The 18,778-nt window shown below is 39.1% G+C and overlaps 2 protein-coding genes across 6 annotated transcripts in view; one reads left to right on the forward strand and one right to left on the reverse strand.

Moving 5' to 3' along the window:
* The window catches only part of FUT10 (fucosyltransferase 10), a 91,274-nt gene that overhangs the window by 56,711 nt on the left and 15,785 nt on the right, over nucleotides 1-18,778 (reverse strand). The window lies entirely within an intron of this gene.
* The window catches only part of LOC104046023 (E3 ubiquitin-protein ligase KCMF1), a 53,605-nt gene that overhangs the window by 18,283 nt on the left and 16,544 nt on the right, over nucleotides 1-18,778 (forward strand). For all 5 annotated transcript variants that reach the window (XM_064438803.1, XM_064438804.1, XM_064438807.1 and 2 more), the window contains one exon: nucleotides 7,063-7,230. In XM_064438803.1, coding sequence (XP_064294873.1) covers nucleotides 7,063-7,230 — 168 coding nt within the window. The remainder of the gene's footprint in view (nucleotides 1-7,062; nucleotides 7,231-18,778) is intronic.

The raw sequence follows: 18,778 nt of genomic DNA on the forward strand, positions 1-18,778 counted from the left end.
GTATTCAGTGAATTTTTGATGGTGTTTTAGGGAAATATAAATGCTGGTCATGTTCTTCAGCTGATTTTAGTACTACTTTAGTAAAATAACTTATGTAAGCAAATAAAAATGGATGGACTGACTTATAAAGGTTACAAATTCAAGTTAGGAAGCGGCAAAATGAAGCTAACTATCACTACTTTATCTCATCCCTTACACATAGGCCTTAAGATAAGTTTAATTACCTCGCCAGATGCTAGGTTGTCTGGGACACTCCTCCCTGACTGCCTCTGTGCACAGGATGGCCTGCTCTGAGGATGAAATAGGCATGTATTCTATTGCACATCTGGAACAGAGATATGAGGTAGTCAGCTGTGTGAAGTTCTTGATGTGGTGTCAGAATTGGAAGGCATGGCAAACGAATGAATCGGGGAATTCCAGAGAGAAAAGGACAGTTTCATGGGAAAGGCAGGCTGTTGCTGTGGGGAGCTATCTCTCTGTGTGCCCCACCCTCCCGTGCATGATTCGTGTGTGTTGTTGGTCATGTTTTGCAGTGCTTGCTAATCACTTGTTCCTGGTGCCCTAGGTGCCTGAAACTGTTCTGTGGATAACTTAAACAACTTGGGATATGAAAGTAAAAATGGAGAAGCTCCTTTTAGTAGCAGGCTGACTGGTGCTTGTGTTAGGACCAAGGCTGGAACTTGCTGGGCCAGCCATACTGCTTGATTCTTTCTTTTTAGACCAGCTGTAGGCAAGTACCAGACACGCTGAAAGTGGCCTTTATGAAACTTGTTGATGACAGGGAGATGACAGGGTTCGGGGGGATCTGTTTCTACTCCAGGCTCTGGAGAGGAAGGAGGAGCACTGTTCAGAAAACAAAAGGCTTTTTGCCTTTCTGGTCTAAGGTAGGCCTGATTACCTCCCTTCCCTGCCCCCTTTATTTCCAATTCCAAGTCAACATCATCTCTGCCTGCAGCTTTAATCCTACTAGTTCTTTTTGCAGACATGCTAGTCTGGTTGATGCTTCTTCCAACTCGGCTGTAGGAGGATATTGCATGTTCAGCCCTGTTGCACATGGGATGTGTGAGGGGGTGAAGCATTTTTAGTTACTCGAAGAGTATGGGGTGTGAATTTTCTGTTCAGCACTTGGAGCTGCCAGGGTCATGGAGCATGCTGTGTGCTGTAGGTCTTATTGTTTCTTTTCACTATCTGCTTTAGTAAACACATGAGACAAAACTAAGAAAAATCAAAGTTCTATGGTTTGGCTGAAGTTCTTTCACAGAAACAACAGAAGTTTGTGTTCCTAGAAATGAACCTCTCAAATTAGGCAGCACTCTGCATTAAGAGGTGAAGCTATTAAACTAAAACACTTGGCATTTCTTTTTTTTAATGTTACTGAATTATGTGTATTTTCCTATCTTCAGTCCTAGAAACAACTGAACCACTGAAGTAGAATCCCTTGCTTTAAGGCCTGGGGTTGCCATGTGGTATGTAAACTACAGATGAGATAGTTGATGTCAAGCAAATGTATTAAGCAAACAAACCCACTGAAAGAGTATCTTACACTGAAGTATATCAGGTGCCTAGTAATAGTAGTGTTACTTATGATCTTCAGAATATAAAAATAAAATGCAGTGCACAGGTTGCAACCTTTTGTACCACAAAAGAGGCAGCACAACTTTTTTTTTTTCACTTGAATGCTTAAGCTAGGGTTTTTGAAAGGTAATTTTGAAAGGTAGAAACCTTAACGTTTGTCCAATCCTCCTGAAATTCTTGCAGGTAATTCTGTCAGTCTTTGAGAAGGGTGAACCCCTTTATTACTTCAATTAAGGTAGGAAGAAATGCTTAAGTAACTGGCATTTTCATCCTGGAGAAGAAAACATTGACAGGCTAGTTTTGTGTTTGTGTTGGACATAAAAAAAAACCAACAACCCACAACAGTGATCCTCACTCTGATCATGGATGAATTAAAAACAGTACCTGAATTACAGGTTGGAAGGCTGGGTTTTGGATATTCATCTGCTGGCAGGAATGTTAAATGGTGAAACTACACGAGTCTAATGTCTTCCAATGTGTTGCTAAAACAAAGGAGTTTAATTCTCAGGGTTAGCACAAGGATTAAATGATGCTCTCGGGAGCTAAATGTTGCTGTCTTCACTGTTTGAATACTTCAGATGCAGGTTTCATATGTGTTTTGAATGTTTTCTAGTGATTAGTGGATGGTATTTTCTCTGAAATATGTAAAAAATAAATGATACATCCGAAGTATTGATGAAGTTTAGCAGCTCACATAGCTGGAGGCAGGAGCTGGAGTGTCTCTATATAGCTTATCTTTGACTATATGTTCTTCATAAGGAAAAAAAAAACTCCTGAGTTTGCCACAGTTTCTCAGGTCATTTTAACTGGGTCAGATTATTGGGCTTTTAATATTATTATTCTGATGGCCCATATTATCTGAGGAGGCCAGGTGGGGAAAATACTCTTTGCCCTGTTACACATGGGTGTCTATCCAAGGCAGTAATGGCTCAGGACATTCAGGATACTTTAATTGATGTTATACCTTAGCTTTGCTTGTAATTGTAAAATCCTGATGTGTTCAGTGATATTCTCTATATTATGAAATGAGAGTATATGCTCCCTTTTGTCTTCCTGTTAAACCTAGGGGAAGTTGCTTTCATTTTAATTCCTAGCAAAAACAATTCTGTCATAAAAGCAAATTATCTTTGGCTATCAGGATCAAAGTATGAAAGGTGTTGGGAATTGTTTTGGGTTTGTGGGTTTTTGTTTTGTTTGTTTTCTAACATCACTATTCAGCATACTACATATAAAATGCTTGTGTAATAATATCTTCCATGAAGTCATTGACCTGGATTAGGGGAAGATGTGGGATGACTTGACATAAAAGTAGTAAGAATTTTGTATTGAAGGGGTAAAACATTAATGGGATTGTTAGGTATCTCCTGATTCATTTCACTCAAAATGTGAAGCTGGAGAAACTGAGACTGTTGATATTGTGAGGGAAATCTGCTGAAGAAATTTTTCCAATTTGGAGTTTGATAATTAAAGTGAACAAAGCTCCTTAGGCTTTTAGCACAATGCTACCCTCTAGCGGAAGAGTGTTGCATTAAAAACCCTAGCGTTCTTTGTCAGTGAGCAGCCAGGTTTCAGTTAGATGTGTGGGGTGGATGTCATGCAGTGTATATGGGTACTTGTATAGTAATAACAAAGTAGAAGAAAATTTGAGGAAGCCAATTCTATCGTCTATGACAATGAAAATGTAATCTGTAGCTGAAATGGTTGTTTCTTACTCTGATCATTCCAAATCATTGTTTTGCAAAAGGTGAATCAGAAGTTCTCATGGAACAGCAATTCATTCAGGTTTAATTGGATTTCATTCAAGGATTCTTTTAAAAAAGTCAGCATTTCTGACTTGCATGAAATGTATGCTGAGTATCTAAACCCTTGTCATGCATTTTTCAGGCTCTTTTGGTTGATCGTTTGCTTCTGTTACTCACTTCAAAGTCAACCTTTCCAGACCATGTTTTCTTCTCAAAACCTGTGATTAATATGGATGCATCCGGTTTAATCTGACATTATTCACAGAATCACAGAATCTGAGATTGGAAGGGATCTCAGGGATCATCTAGTCTAACCTTTCTAGGAAGAGCACAGTCGAGACAAGGTGGCCCAGCACCCTGTCCAGATGAATCTTAAAGGTGTCCAACGTGGCCAAATCAACCACTTCCCTGGGGAGACTATTGCAATGGTTGAGTGTTCTCAGTGTGAAAAATTTCCCTCTTGTGTCCAATTGGAATCTCCCCAAGAGCAACTTGTGCCCATTCCCCCTTGTCCTCTCCATGGGACTCCATGTAAAAAGGGAGTCTCCATCTTCTTTGTAGCTACCCCTTAAGTACTGGTACATGGTGATGAGATCCCCTCTGAGCCTCCTTTTCTCAAGGATGAACAAACCCAGTTCTCCCAGCCTATCCTCATATGGCAGCTTCCCAGTCCTTTGATGATCTTGGTGGCCCTTCTCTGGACCCCTTCCAGCCTGTCCACATCCTTTTTGTGTGTAGCGGGGACCAGAACTGTATACAGTACTCTAGGTGTGGCCTGACAAGCGCTGAGTATAGTTGGATGATGACGTCTTTATCTCTGCTGGTGATGCCCTTTTTGATGCAGCCCAGCATCCCATTGGCCTTCTTGGCTGCAGCAGCACACTTTTTTGTGTGACATTATTGGTAATACCAGCTGTATTTGCAAATATAAGGTAAATGCAGGGAAATCTTCGATAGGCGTTTGGTGAAAGACATGCTGTGCTGACAGGAATATATTATCTTCATGTGTTTGGGGTTTGTGCAGGGAAAAGAAATGCACTCCTAGAATTTCAGTTGATGGAAAGATTAAAGTAGAAGAAATTAAAAATAAAACCAAAGCTTTGATAAGGAAAAAAGTCTTTATAGTAGAAAGAATAGGGTGGGAGGGCATTATTTGCCTGGGTATTTCAGTTTCCAGGTCTCAGGTTGGATAGATGGGTGAGATTTGGCAGTAAAATAATTGGCTTGAAGAACAACAGGAAAAACTAACGGACATGACTTTGAGAATGTTGTAAAAAGAGAAGAATAAGTGATGTGACCTCTGGAAAAGAGGTCATACTGGATTCAGGAGTAGTCTAGGGATTTCAGCATGGGTTTAGCTCCCAAATGCAGGCATTTAATTTAATTATCGTTTTCCCTTTTGTGGTTTGCATTCTCTGCTACACAAAAGGTTACAAAAGTAATGTAGTGATCCCCTACTGTCAACCTGTTTTTTCGAATGGGAGGATGTGGTAGTTGTGGGAAAATATTAACCCTGAGAAATGTGGAAAGTGTGCTGTCTCCTATAACTTCATTATTCTCTTGGTCTGACTTTACCAGCCGTAGTGATGTGTTATGGTAATGTTAGTTTTTCTGTTTGAATTGGTTACCAGAGTTTCTGATAACCATTCCTAAGAAGGAATATTCATCTGTTGTTTGAAGGCTTTGTTGTTGTACATTTCCATTGCAAATGTTCTTGAGTTTTAAATAAGAACATTATGTTGTGATTATGTCTACAGCTGATTTTCTCCAAAGTTAGTATAACAAATTATATGGGGTTGCAGTTTGGAATGATATGGAGAAGTATTGGCATGAAGAAAACATGTAAATGGAAACTTCTTAAAAATATGTCTGTGTTCAAGTAGGAACAATCTAGATGTTTGAGAGAACATGTGACAGGAGCAGTTTAACTGTTGTAAAGAGGCTTACATCTGCGTTACATCAACTGTTTTGAGCTGAAAAGAAAAAAGTGGTAAAAAATTACTAATTGGAGAACCATGGCTTAATCCTTCATCTGGAAAGCTGTTTGTATCTGACAGTTTCTAGGTTAAACTAGTCTGCTCATTTCAGTATGTCTAAGTTGGTGGTCAGCTGTTTTCTAAAAAGTTTAGTAAGCAACAAAGACTTGCAGTGCTGCCAGTAACTGGTGTTTTGTTTATAGTATGGATTGTTAGGGAGATATGGGTGCTGTATAGGTAAAATTTTGTAGGTCTATATCGGGGGGAAAAAGCAAACAAACCAACTGAAGCAATGAAATTCATTCTGCAGAATTAAAATCAGATGTTCTCAGAAGTTAGGTTGCTCTCAGTGTCCAAATCATCAAAGTTTGTTACAGATCCCTCAGAGTTTATGGATGAAACTTCAGAGAAAAGCATGTCAAATGAGGAAGATTTAAAAACAAAATTTGAAGATGGTAATGGGGCCATCCTCAAAATATACTTCTTTGAGGCTATTAAATATTCTTGAAATGTTTTCTTCTAATATCCTATTTCATGTATAGTGATGCTTTCAAAGTAGATACTGAGTGAGGCAACTAAAGAAATAGGTTCAGTATTCATATAAGCATGGTGCTTAGACATTAGAAAAAACTAGATAATGTCTTAAGCTGTCCCTGTAGGTAAAGGAACTAAAGGAAAATTGTCCACTGTTCATCTAAATGTGATGATGCAATTGTTTGAACAAGTAGCAGACTTAAAAGGGGTTACTTATTGTTGCATTCTTGTATTACATCTGGTAAAGCTTTGGTTCAGATGCTGCAGAGTAGAGTAGCACAACAAAAAATGCAAAAAATAACCTCTAACTAAATCAGTCCTCTGGCAGTTAAGCTTAAAAAAAGTTAGGGAGGTGGGTAATGTGACTATTTCATTCTGGCAGTTTTATTTCTCTAAAGTTGTCTATGTTTGTGCCAAGCTATGAAGAACATGTCTTAGCTGATGCTGAAAGAGGATGTTGATCAAAATACTGCTTGGTTGTATATACTGGTTTCTTTTGTGGAGGCCCTTAATTTGCTGCTACAATTGGAGAAAGTTTGTGTTAGACTTGACAGATTACAAGACGATGACACTTCTGCAAGAGATAACTAAAACCTTTGGAAGCTTTATAAAGCCTTTCACTGAACATGCAGTGTCACTACCTAGCAGTGCAAATACTGAGCTTCAGAAAGAAATAGGGTGGAGAGAACTGATGCAGCCTAACTTGAAAAAAACACCTTAATTTTTTTCTGTTAATTAAAATGGAAAAAGGTCCTAATTTTTATCCACATGGTGTTCTTCAGAATTAGTGTTAGGAAGTGTGAAACTAAAGGCTGAAAACTAGTGGATTTTTGTCAGTGGTTGGTTTGCTGCTTGTTGTTGATTTTTTTCTCTCAATCAGCCATTATACTGTTTAGCTTTTAAGAGTGTTTGGCCCAAGATTCCTAACCAAGCAGTCAATACTAGTAGGTAAATGTGCCTGTAGGAAGGTATATCCAAAGATTTTATGACTTAACCTGTTATTTCAGGTGCTTGAGTCTGCCTTTATCTTAAATCAAGAATTCAAGATTGTATTTATCTCTTTAAAAGACACAGCTCTCCCAAAATCACATTTAAAAATTGGGTCTTTTGTCAGTGGCACATGTCAGAGAATGCTGCCTCCTGTTAGTTGTTGAGAGGCAATAGCAAAAAATCTGCCTTTTATTTAAAAAAAAATGTTTTTATTGCTGTTTTAAAGCAACTTTATTTGTTTACAGGTGTCAGCTGTGATGCATGTTTAAAAGGAAATTTTCGAGGCCGCCGATACAAGTGTTTAATTTGCTACGATTACGATCTCTGTGCAACTTGTTATGAAAGTGGTGCAACGACGACAAGGCACACAACTGACCACCCAATGCAGTGCATACTAACAAGAGTAGATTTTGGTAAGTGATAATTTCAAGCTCTAGCAATTTGCTGCTATGTTGTCTCTACAAACAATATGGATTTTCATGTTTCTACTTACTAATCAGTTCCCCCGTTAGCACACTGAAAATAAGAGCAAGTTCTCATCTTCTGAAAAACAGGCCTGTTTTCTCTGGTTGTTAGCATACAAGAACTGATTTATACATTTCTTTTTAATTGGTGTGTATATATTTTTGATCTCTCTTGGTCTGATAACACAGGTTAAATAAGACTAGTAAAGATAATTAATAACGACTGTTCCTAATTAACGTCCAGTTCAGAAGATGTGGTAGCCTTTTCCCCCTTAAGCTTAACATAAGTGCCACAGTGTAAAGTGGAAAAATCCTGGTAAGATTCTGTAGGAGTGTTATTCACTGGTGGCTTATATGGGACTGTAGGTAGAGCAGGGGTAGTAGTGATGGGCTGTGCTGAGTATAAAAGATTAGTGGCAAGGGCTAGCATGTAGCCTTCTTAGATCTTCAAAGGAGTTCAACTTAAGAGTTATTTCTGACTGTAAAGCCATGTCAATATTTAAGATACAGAATAATTGTTCTTGTCTCCTAGTGTGCTGCTTGTTTATATTGCATCATATTTGTAACACGTTGTAACTCAAAAGATAGTTCTGTGACAAACCGCTTCTCTAAGGTGTTGTATTTCACTTTTATGTTGAGCCCAGACTAGCATTTTAATGACATCTTTTTAGCTATTCTGGTTTTATTGTTCTTTACATTTAAATTCTTTAAATGCGATGATTTCTTAAAAGCTGAAGTCTTATGAATGGTAAATTATTTCTTTACCTTTTTGATTAAAACAGAAGGAAAATCTGCTTCTTTATTGCTTTAAAGACTAGGGAATAACTATATAAATATGGAGTTGGTTTCTCAAAACAGCATTTGAATGAATATCTCTTTCATTTCCTTTTAATTCTCAGGCTTCTGCTTGCAGTAAGACTGACTGGTCATGACTTCAAAATATCCAGACCCTGGGAATCCAGGGTTTTGAAGAAAATAATTGAGTGCATTATCAAAAGCGCATGCTACTGTTTTAGCGTGCGTATTTCTTCATGGGCTTCTTTTTTTTTTTTTTGTCTCACTTATGCTAAGATAAAAGTCGCTGTGTACGGTATATTAATTCAGGATTCTGGCCACTGTTTGAGATGCACAGTTCAAACTCCTTAGCCCCTTAGTAACTGTTATTCTTGGATATTACAGATGGGCTAAAAGGACGTAATTGCCATAAACTTTAAATCGTCATCATAGGGGTAAGAGGACTGAAACATGCTAACATTAAATGTCAAAGCTTTCAGTATACTGCAGTGAGGAACCTTGTTCTAAATAAAACTGTCTTAAAAAATACGTGTCATAAAAAACCTAAGAACATCTAGGAAATGTTTTGTCTTGCAACTTAGATACTTCTCTTTCTGAATGTCTGTGATAAATGCATTAAACCAAAAGATATATTTAATTCGTGTATGTTGTAGGGACAGAGAGGGGTTAATTTTTACTATTTAAGGCTGCATGAAGAATACAGATGTTGAGGTGGAAGAAAGTTAGTTCATAGTGAAGTATTGAGATGGGTAATAGGGTTCCAAGGGTCACTTCTGCATTGCATAGTGTTTATGCCACTGGACTTTTTAAACTAAGAATAAGAAAACAAGCTCTAGAAATTTCGTACATTTTGATACCTGAGCATTGCTCCCACAGAACCAGTGGGGAAAAAAATACTGCAGCTCAGCTCTGCAGCAAGACTTCTAGTTTGATTAACACTGTAGAACAAGAACAGGAAAGAATACCTGACCACCGTATTGTGAACCGCAGCAAAGGCTGAGTGCTAGTGACCTTGTAAGCCTGTACACTGGAGAATGGATTAGGGAATATTTATAAATAACATATTCCTTGGAGCTCAGGAAGGTCTGTGACATCATTCTGAAAATGTGTTTTGTTTTACAGTTCCCTGTAGAATGTAAGGCATAAAGGACAGTGCCTTTACAGTATTGTACAGATGCTTAGGGAAACTACGGTAGCTTTTCAAAGGACCTTGTGTAGCCAAGGAGATCATGTGACTTTGAGGAACATCTAAAAAATAAGGAGTGAAGGGATGTTAAGTTTAATTAGAAAATCAATGATGAATGGTAGAACTAGTCTAGAATGACCTATTTCAGAGTTGTCAGGATAGCTGTACTAGTAAATATTATAAGTAACCAAGGAAGCAGATACTAATGGGTTAAAAGAAAATAATCTGAAGGGGAAGACTGGCAACGTAAAACTAAATGGCATAGAAGTGATTATGTCTTCAGTTACTCCCTCTTGAGATGGGAAGTCAAATGAAGGGAGAATGTTTTCTAACATATGATGGTATGAGTAGGGAGTTTTTCTAAGTAAGGAAAACTTCAGTAGAAAGACTGTATGAAAGGCTGTTGGGTACATGTGTCAGCTGTAGTTTACCTGGCCATTGACAAATTCAGTACCGTTGGCTGTAATCAGGTTTGATTCAAAGATATGAAAGATATTTTTAATAGGAGTAAACTTAGGTTTTGCTCATGGTGGGGAGGGATGTGCACAGCTGGTAAAGGATGAACATTTTACCAAGGAGAAGGAAGGGGAATTAGGGATCCTTCCATTGCAAAACTGATGCAAGCACTTCAGAGGAAGTCAGCGTCATTTTTCTGATTTTAAAAGTGTGGGTGGGGATCAGTGAGTCATTTGCTCAAGGTCCATCAGCAGCTGAGGAAAAGGACCCTATACTTCCCATTACCATTCTGGCCAGCACTATCTATACCCAGAGAACTGTGGAGTCTCCTCAAGTACTGGGTGCCTAAAGCTGTGACCAAGTTCAGGTTTGTGGTGGACAGCTAGTCACATGGATGATACTACGTATCTGGGTTTGTTTCAGCATAGAAGTTAACATATTGTTTACCTCCATGAAAATTCTGATCAGTTTTTAGGGTTTGTAGCTACTGTAATAATGTTGCAGAGTATATTGCAAGAAGATGAACTTCATCAGGTGAATGAACTTCATCAGCTCCTCTGAAGGAGCTTTTGTTGTCATCTTGGTATTTATTTATTTATTTATTTTCTCCCTGAGACTCAGATTGGTATAGGAGCCCATATGAGAACACTGAAAACAAATAAAAAGTCCTAGAGATTTCTGGCTACCTGTGTGTTCACTCTTGTACCATCTGGTTGACATATTTGTCTTTCAGGAGTCAGTGTATGACTTAATATTAATTTTGAAGCAAGATGGAATCCAGAACAATGGCAGTACTATTGTTCTTCAGTCCCCAGAAGAGTCACTGGAAAAAATGCTTAAAAACACACACACACACGCCCCCAAGATTGACATGCTGCTATAACAGGGACAGAGCTTAAAATAAAATATGAAGTCTCATATGTAATAAGTGGCCTTTAAAACACAAATCCAATTAGCTTATTTCTGAGGGGTCAAAGAGTAGAATTGTAATAGGCCTGTGTAAAGAACAGGAATGTGCTTACCAGGCAGTCATTGTACTTCTCTGCTTTTTGTAGGACAATTTGTCAGGACAATGGAGAAGTTCAGAGCAAATTTTCTGATTTTCTTTCTCCAGTAAAAGAATCCTAAGCTGTTAGGATGCTTTATGATTTTAAACATGTGGCTTGCACATTATTCCTGCCACTTTAAAGGGGTTACACTGGCAAAGAAATAGTAAGCCAAATTGTTAGTAGAATTCTCTGCCAAAATCATATCATGTTACTTATCAAAGTACAGAACAAGTGTACCTTCACAATATCCTGCCACCTTTTGTGCCTAATTCTTAGGTAAAGGAGGCTGCTTAAATAACAGTTGTCTTGATATGTAGTGTGATGTCTGACTGGATTCAGCTTGAGCATTTTGTGATGATTTTTTTTTTTTTTCTTCCCCAACTGCTAGAACAAGATCTGACTGGTGAGTGTGTATCTTGCTAAGGCAGAGCAGCGTAGAATAGTCTAGTTTGTTTGGAGGGGTCTGTGGACATCATCCGATTCAACCTCCTGTTGGAAGCAGGGACGGAAGTTGGGCTATCCCATTGAGCTGTCCTGAGTATTTCCTTCAAGGGATGTTTCAGCACTTCTGGGCCACCTACTCCAGCGTTTAGTTCCTCCAGTGAATGTTGGGGGGTTTTGTTTGTTTCCCTTTATCCAAACATCATTTCCTCTGCAGCGGCTTGTGCCTGGAGCCTGTCACCATGCTTCCTTTTGAAGAGTGTACCTCTATGCTCTGAGTGACTGACTACTCCTCTACAACTACTTTTTCAGTACAAGAAGTTACAAACGAGATCCACCTTGAGCCTTCTCTGGGGTGGATGAACCCCATTCCTTCAACCGCTCTTACGTCAAGTTCTCCAAACCTCAAACTGTTTTGACAAACGTGTGCACACACACAACACACACAAAGCACATGCATACACCCCTCCTACCCCAGATCCTGTTCATTTCATTTCAATATGTGGTTTGAATTGGAGAGACCAAAACAGAACCTGGTGTTGCTGGTGTTACCTAACAAGTACCAAGTAACATGGGATAATCATGTCCCTTGATTTCATGGCCATTCTCTTACCAATTTAGCCCTGGTCATTGTCTGCCTTCAGTGATGCGGGGGCACACTGCTGACTTGTGTTTGGCTGCTTGTCCACTGGGATCCCCTGGTCCTTTCTAGCAGGGCTGCTCCCCAGCTAGCTGACCCTGCCTTTGGGCAGCAGCTGCTGTTTTGGCACTGGTCAGTATTGGCAGATGGGCTGCAAATCCTCTCTCATCTCCATTAGTATCTGTGCTCGTTCATGGCTTCAGCATGTGGTTCTTATTGTTGGGGAGCGGCAAGAGCAGGGCTGCTCCACAAGGAATAACAAACCTGAAGCTGAAGGTGACCACAGCACAGGTGGGGGCAGTGTTCTCACTGACAGGGTGTGCAGGGCAGCGTTGGTAATGGAAGCAGGTCCTGTTGACAGTCCCAGGCAAAGCAAGTCCCAGTGAGCTCTGGGGTCTGTGCAGGAAACCAGTCTAAGGCAGGAGGAGGGCTGGGTGCAGCTGCAGCATAGTTCATGGCCAGATGGTCAGACCTTGGATGTAGCTCATGGGCAGAGGGGATGTGTGGAGGTCTACTCTGAGGCTGGTCAAGGCATCTAAGGCCTGTTGGTCAGCTGAGGGCCCTGATGTGTGCTGGGGAAACAAAACACCCAGCTGCTGCTGGATGAATAACTGAATACCCACCATGTAATCACTGTCAGCCCTGGCAGCGTGCTTGTGCTCTTGTGCTGCCTTTGTAGTGAAAGTGGAGAGTTCCAAGTGAGGTGAGTAGCGATCCCACCAGTTGAGAGTAGATCCACCCCAGTCTGTAAAGCAGGACAATATTGGTGATTAACAGAATATTAGAGTCTAGGTGAGTATTACAGCTATATCACTGTGTATCTTTGTTTCATAGAATCAGTCATAAGATAATTCTATTTGAAAAGGATCTTTGGAGGTTGAGGTGTCTGGTTCAACCTTCTGCTCCAAGCTGTGAGGTCAGACAAGGTTAGTCAGGGCTTTACCCACTTGGGCGTTGAAAACCTCCAGGAATGGAAACGGCACAGGGACTGTTAGGGTATCTTGTTCCACTGCCTGTCTGCATGCGGGAAAGTGTTCTTTATATCTGCTTGTCCTCAGGTACTGTGAGGAGCCTGGCTACATCTTCTTTATCGTGTCTCTGTAGGTATGGGGGCAGGTGTTAGGTGACCTAAAGGTGTCTGCTCCAGGCTAAGCCAGCAGTGGCCCTGCAGTGTCTCCTTGCAGGGTGAGTGCTCCAGACCTGCCATCTTAATGGTCTTCTGCTGAACTCACTTCAGTTTGCCTCCTCTGTACTAGGAGGCCCCAGATGAGCTGCAGTGCCTGGATGAGGCTGACAGGTGCTGAGCCAAGGGGATCAGCCCTACTCATACTGCTCTAGGCACGTGGCTGGCCCCTGCTCAGCTCGCTGCCCCTCCCTGCACCCAGCCCCATCTCCGCAGAGCTGCTTCCTGGCCGTGCAGTGTCGCTGCCCAGGTCTGTCTGCCTGCCTGGGGCAGGGCTGGGCTGAATTCCGTAAGATTCCTGTAGGCCTATTCATTTAGCAAATGTTTATAATTAGAGGGTAGGTAAGCATTATTTCTTTAGGTTTATAGCAGAGTACCTAGGAGGTTTTAGAATGTTCCTTGTTCAGAAAATCTGCAGCAAAGCAGAACTAACAGCAATTTTAAGGGTAATACTGTTTTTTATAGTATGGCTGCTTGATTGGTAATACAGGGAATATATGGACTTTGTAAAATGTGGTGTGTTGCCACCATTTAGTTTCTTCAAAGATTGAAAAAAAATTTCATCAAATACACTGCAAATTGTATAATGGCAACATTTTTGTTTATATGTATATATTAAATTGAAATTACATTACTCATACGAAGAAAAGTGAAACTAAAATTCCTGACTGCTGTGTTCCCTTGTAAAGAAATATGTCTTAACAGAAAGCAAGGACAAGCTGTTATAAAATGTAGTTCTGAATCATTATTTGAAAGATTGATTTTTATCTTGGGAATCCTACTGTATTTCTGTCTCACTGCTAACCTCCTGCCAAGTTTAAGAACGTGTTAGTTAGATTTAGATATCAAATACCAGCAGTCAGCAGCTACGGATGGATAATAAAGCAAAACTCACATTTTTGGTTGAGTTTTCACATTAAATTTGGTTGGTTTGGTGTCACACACCCCACCCCACTCCCCAAAAGAAGCTGTAATATCTAAACACTGAGCTTGAAATCTAACTTCATGAACTATTGTTGATGCTCCTTTAGACACTATTCTGATCCTTTTACTCCTTTGTATTCTTGCTGTAATTGGTAAGCAGTGTGGGTAATGAATATTCTCCTAGAGGGATGGGATTTAGTCCGTTTTTCTTTTTTATTAAGCAACCTTGTCTTCCTGGCTACTTTGAAAAGAGGGCTTTAGAGATCCAGAGGAGTGTGAGAGTTATGGACTTCTGCTTTTGTGTAGGATGGTATTTGGTAACAAGTAAAATACACTATCTGAAAGATTTCTTTGTAGTCAGAAGGGGTAATTCTTTGGTCACAGGCCTGTTGCATCATAACAGTAATACAACTGTAAATGAAAAGATCAATACAATTGTGGATTGCCTCACTTTACAGCCATGGAGGCATGGCCTTTGCATTTTTTTCCCACGCTACCTCAAATTCTTAGGGTCTTCCGTAGCAAATGAGCCTTTGCTAGTCAATAGTATAACTGTGTCCATAATTTTTAGGATTTTTTGATGTACTTGTAAAAATGAAACAGAAAAATATCCATTCAGTAACTTCAATCAACACTAAAGTTAGACACAAAGATTCATATCACTTAATGCCTCTTTCTTCTTTAATTTATGCTATAATTTAAAAAAAAATTTATTGGTGACCTGTATTTCAGCTTAGAAAAGGGACAGATTTTGATTGTAAGAGGTGTGGAGAGATTAAAGTTCAGGAGGAAAAATGAAAGGGGGTATAAAACTTCCAAAGGAGAAACATTTGGATTAGCCAGTGACTGATTTAACTTCTGACAGGCTTTTTTTTTTTTTTTTTGGCATGTGCATCTACATTTGCTGTGTATTATGAGAAAGATGTGGAAGGAGATATGAGTGGGAGAACATGCAGGAGTATGATCAGGAGGCTGGAAGGAACTGAATTTTTTTTTTTAATTAAGAAATGGCTTGTTTCGTGTTCTATAAAGGCAAGGACCAGAAACAGAGGATTTGACAGTACTGTCAGACTTCTTCCCTCTGTGGTAGAACTGTGTGGACTGCTGGAATTCCTCACACCTGGACTGAGCTAACAACATATCTTTTCCTTAGATATTTTTACCTGCCTGCTAATCAGTTTACCACTCTCTTGAGATTGGTTGTGGCCCTGTGCCCTTTGCTCAGCCGGGAAGTTGGGGTCGGTACTTCTTGAAAATACTTAGATTCATGAAGTAGTGAGGTTTATAGGTAGAGTTCTTTAGACCACCATATAATTTTAATGGATTTTTTTCTTTTTAGAGAGTAGGTGCAGAAGTTAACCTTAATATGTAAATCCTCTAAAGAATAAGATGATTTTCCCCTTTTTCCATTAGCTTGCCCCCTTATCATCTTGTCTTATCCAGATCAGTACATAAGATGCCAGGACTTGGAAAGTCCCAGAAATTACTCTGCTCAGCTAGAAAGAGTCCTCAAAGGAATCTTCTACATTAGTGTACTTGCGTGTGTGTGTATTGCAGTGATTGCAGTACTGCAGTGATGGAAAACTGAAATTCTCCAATCGATAAATAGGTATTAGGTCATCATCATCATCATAAGTATCATACCAAAGCTTGAGGAAGACCAGAGGATCAAGTAAACAAAACTGTCATTAGCCTTTGATGTGTTTGACTGGTATTCTTGCTGTTCTCTCAAGTATGCAGATTTTTTTTTTGCAGAAGTTATGATTGAATTATTGAGTTTCAGAGAACAACATAGTGTTTGCGTGTGCTGATATGTGCAGATGAAATGCAGTTAAATTTAGAATTCTCCTTAATTATTTAGTTCAAAAGGTTGGCCATCTTACTTATTTTATTCCCAGAATCTTTATTTAAGTTCCAACTCTTGCATCTTTAGGATATTGAAAAAGTGAGAACTAAAGTTTGTTTCCTCTATGTAATGACACTGTAGAAGAAAGAATGCTTTTTAAAGCTTTCCTTTTTGCTATATACTGTAACAATGTGTGTAATGAGCTGCTTTAATTAGAATTTTTCTTCATATAATTGCAACGAGGATTGTCATCCATCTTCATTGAAGCATTTTGCATTTATCTCCTCTAGACAGCCATGATTTTGAATCCTTCATCTTACAAATAAATTTTTCTGAAAGAATATCTGTTCTAAAGTCTGTACGGCTGATCCATTCAGAGACTGTTTTAGTGACTGCTTAGAACTTCGTCCCATGTAAACCTTGTTCGTGCTTTCCTCATTTGAAACCATGACATATGTAAACTCTTCGTATTCTAATATGCTGCAGCATATTGGTAATTTTTTTTACCTCCACTCAGATTTTTGGCTACATCAGAATGCGAGTCTGAATGTGATTCTTGGAGAAACTTTCAGAGGAGTATTTAGTGAAATATGTACTGAAGTGGCACTGCCTAGGAGCTCCAAAATCTTGAAGTTCTGTGAATTATGTAGATCTTCTGTGTGTTGTATCTGAACCAGTCTCCATAACACCTCAAACTTGGAGCAACTTAATTTTCATATAAGTCTCTATTCCATATCATGTAAATAAGAGGAGAATGGAAGACTTGGAAACAAGGCTGGTCACCACCTGGAAAATACGTGCGCTGTAATTTTAGAGAAGCTATTCAAGTCAAAAGATAGTTGTGCATGTAAGTAAATCTAATTGGTCCATCTTGTAGGATGATGTTGCTTAACACCTGTATGTAGGGACTGTCAGAGTTCTGAAAGCTAATGGTGTAATACTGTGTCAGACCGAGTTTTTCTGATCACCTGCCAGAGTAATTGTAGTACCAGTCCATTCATACAGAATAAACACAAGCTTACTGTGAGTAATGTATATAAAACTACAGATAGTTTTAACAGCTTTGATATAGGGAAATCTGCTGCTGTTCCTGTTTTTGAGGATTTAGAACATACTCTAAAGCTGATTGATACTTAGCTTATAAACCAAACAAGCAGATTTAAGAGTTTATAAGAAGCTTTCTTCCAAGCTGGTAGTATTTTTGTCTTCACTTGAATATGGAATATTTAAGTGTTGGCCAGTGACCTCTCCCACAAATGTGGGAAGGTAGACCTTCTTCATAGAATCATAGAATCATTAAGGTTGGAAAAGACACTTGAGATCATAGAGTCCAACTGCTAACCTATCACTCCCAAGTCCACCACTAAATCATATCTTCAAGCACCAATCTTCATAGCTTCACTGGTTCTTTCCATGGATTTATAGGGGATCAGGTAAGGACAGTTGTTTTGAATTAAGACATACTGCATGTCTTGTTAGGATGCCAGCTGAATGCCTGACAGCCTGTCAAGGAAATACCCATTGTTGATGTGTTGGTTGACTCGGATGATTTCAGAACTGAGTCCTGACACAAGGTCCTTGAACAAGGACCTTGGTATTTCCCTCTAATAATGATTCCAGGCATCTGTTTGTGGCAGTAATATATAGAAGACTCTCAGTTTGGCAGGGATGTGGATGCTAATCTTTTGGTCATGTGTTCCAACTTACATTCATACTGACTTTCAATTTGTATAGTTCTCTGTATTGATCGTATCTGATACGCAATTCCATTCTCGAATGAAAAGTTACTTCTGTGCCTTACTTCAAAAAATGCTTAATGGAACCTCAAATGCTGCTTTGGAGAACTAGAGACTTAATTGACTGGGAACTTTTTACTTTGGAGAGTTGGATATAATGTTTTCCTCATTTATGTGAATAAATGAACCTACATTCAGGATGGTTCTCAGCCTTAGTGAGATCGTTATTTTGACGAACTAGTTAAAACGCTCAGTGTGTCGGACACTGTTCTTTCTTTGGCAAGGCTGTCTGTCTGCTTGGGCATTTCTTACCATGTCTGTTCATGGGGTATCTTTCTCTCATCTTTCAGCATTTAAATTCTCTGGAAGCAATTTTGAAATAAGGGGACTAGGAACCTACTGAACATAAAGGTTATTCTGCAGTGTATTCAGTCTAATTCTGTGTCTTTAACTCTGCATACTAGCATGTTATTGAGAAGTTCGTTTCCTGTATTGGTTCTGGAGTGTTAGCCCTCAAAACCTAGTTATATGTAAAATACTAAATATAGTGGATTATAGAAATGTATGTTTTTAGCTTAAGCATCATCTCTGTAAGGCTGCAGAAACAAAAACGTTGTTCTGGTCTTCCCAGTCATGTCCTTAAGAGAGGTTGGTAGCAGATGTCATAACCCTTAGGAAGCTGTGACTTAAACCAGCAGAAGGACAAATCCCTAACACATTAGGTAGATACTGCCTTGTGGTGCAGAACATCAGTTCCAGTATCTGTTCAGACTTGTTCAATTTTTCATTCATAGCAGAATATTCATAATTCTTTGAAAATATTTTTCAGTTACTTGTAACTGATTCCTAGCAAAAAATGGCAGTGAAAAGATTTTAAGTGTCTCGCTGGAGAAAACCACACTTTATATCTTGGTGTGAATGTGAAGTTTATTCATGTTTCCTGTAGGATACATAATACCTGCAGAGGATGAGAGGGAAAAGCATTCTTTCACTGCATGATTTGATAAATTTTCACAGTAAGTTTGGGTAACTTCTGTGTTAGCAACTTGAAAGTGCTTGCTTTTAATCAGTAGTGCTAAGGTGCTTAAATTCAACACACCTAAAAATTGCAACCAATGTTTAATCAGATTCCTTTTTCACTATCTTTTACATTCTATATTTGAGACATTTGTAAAACTACTTATTCCAAAGGAGTGGGTTCAGCTATGGCATAAATAGTGATATGGCGTCACTAAGGACTT

The sequence above is a fragment of the Phalacrocorax carbo genome, chromosome Z, assembly GCF_963921805.1.
Source record: "Phalacrocorax carbo chromosome Z, bPhaCar2.1, whole genome shotgun sequence".
Classification (NCBI taxonomy): domain Eukaryota; kingdom Metazoa; phylum Chordata; class Aves; order Suliformes; family Phalacrocoracidae; genus Phalacrocorax; species Phalacrocorax carbo.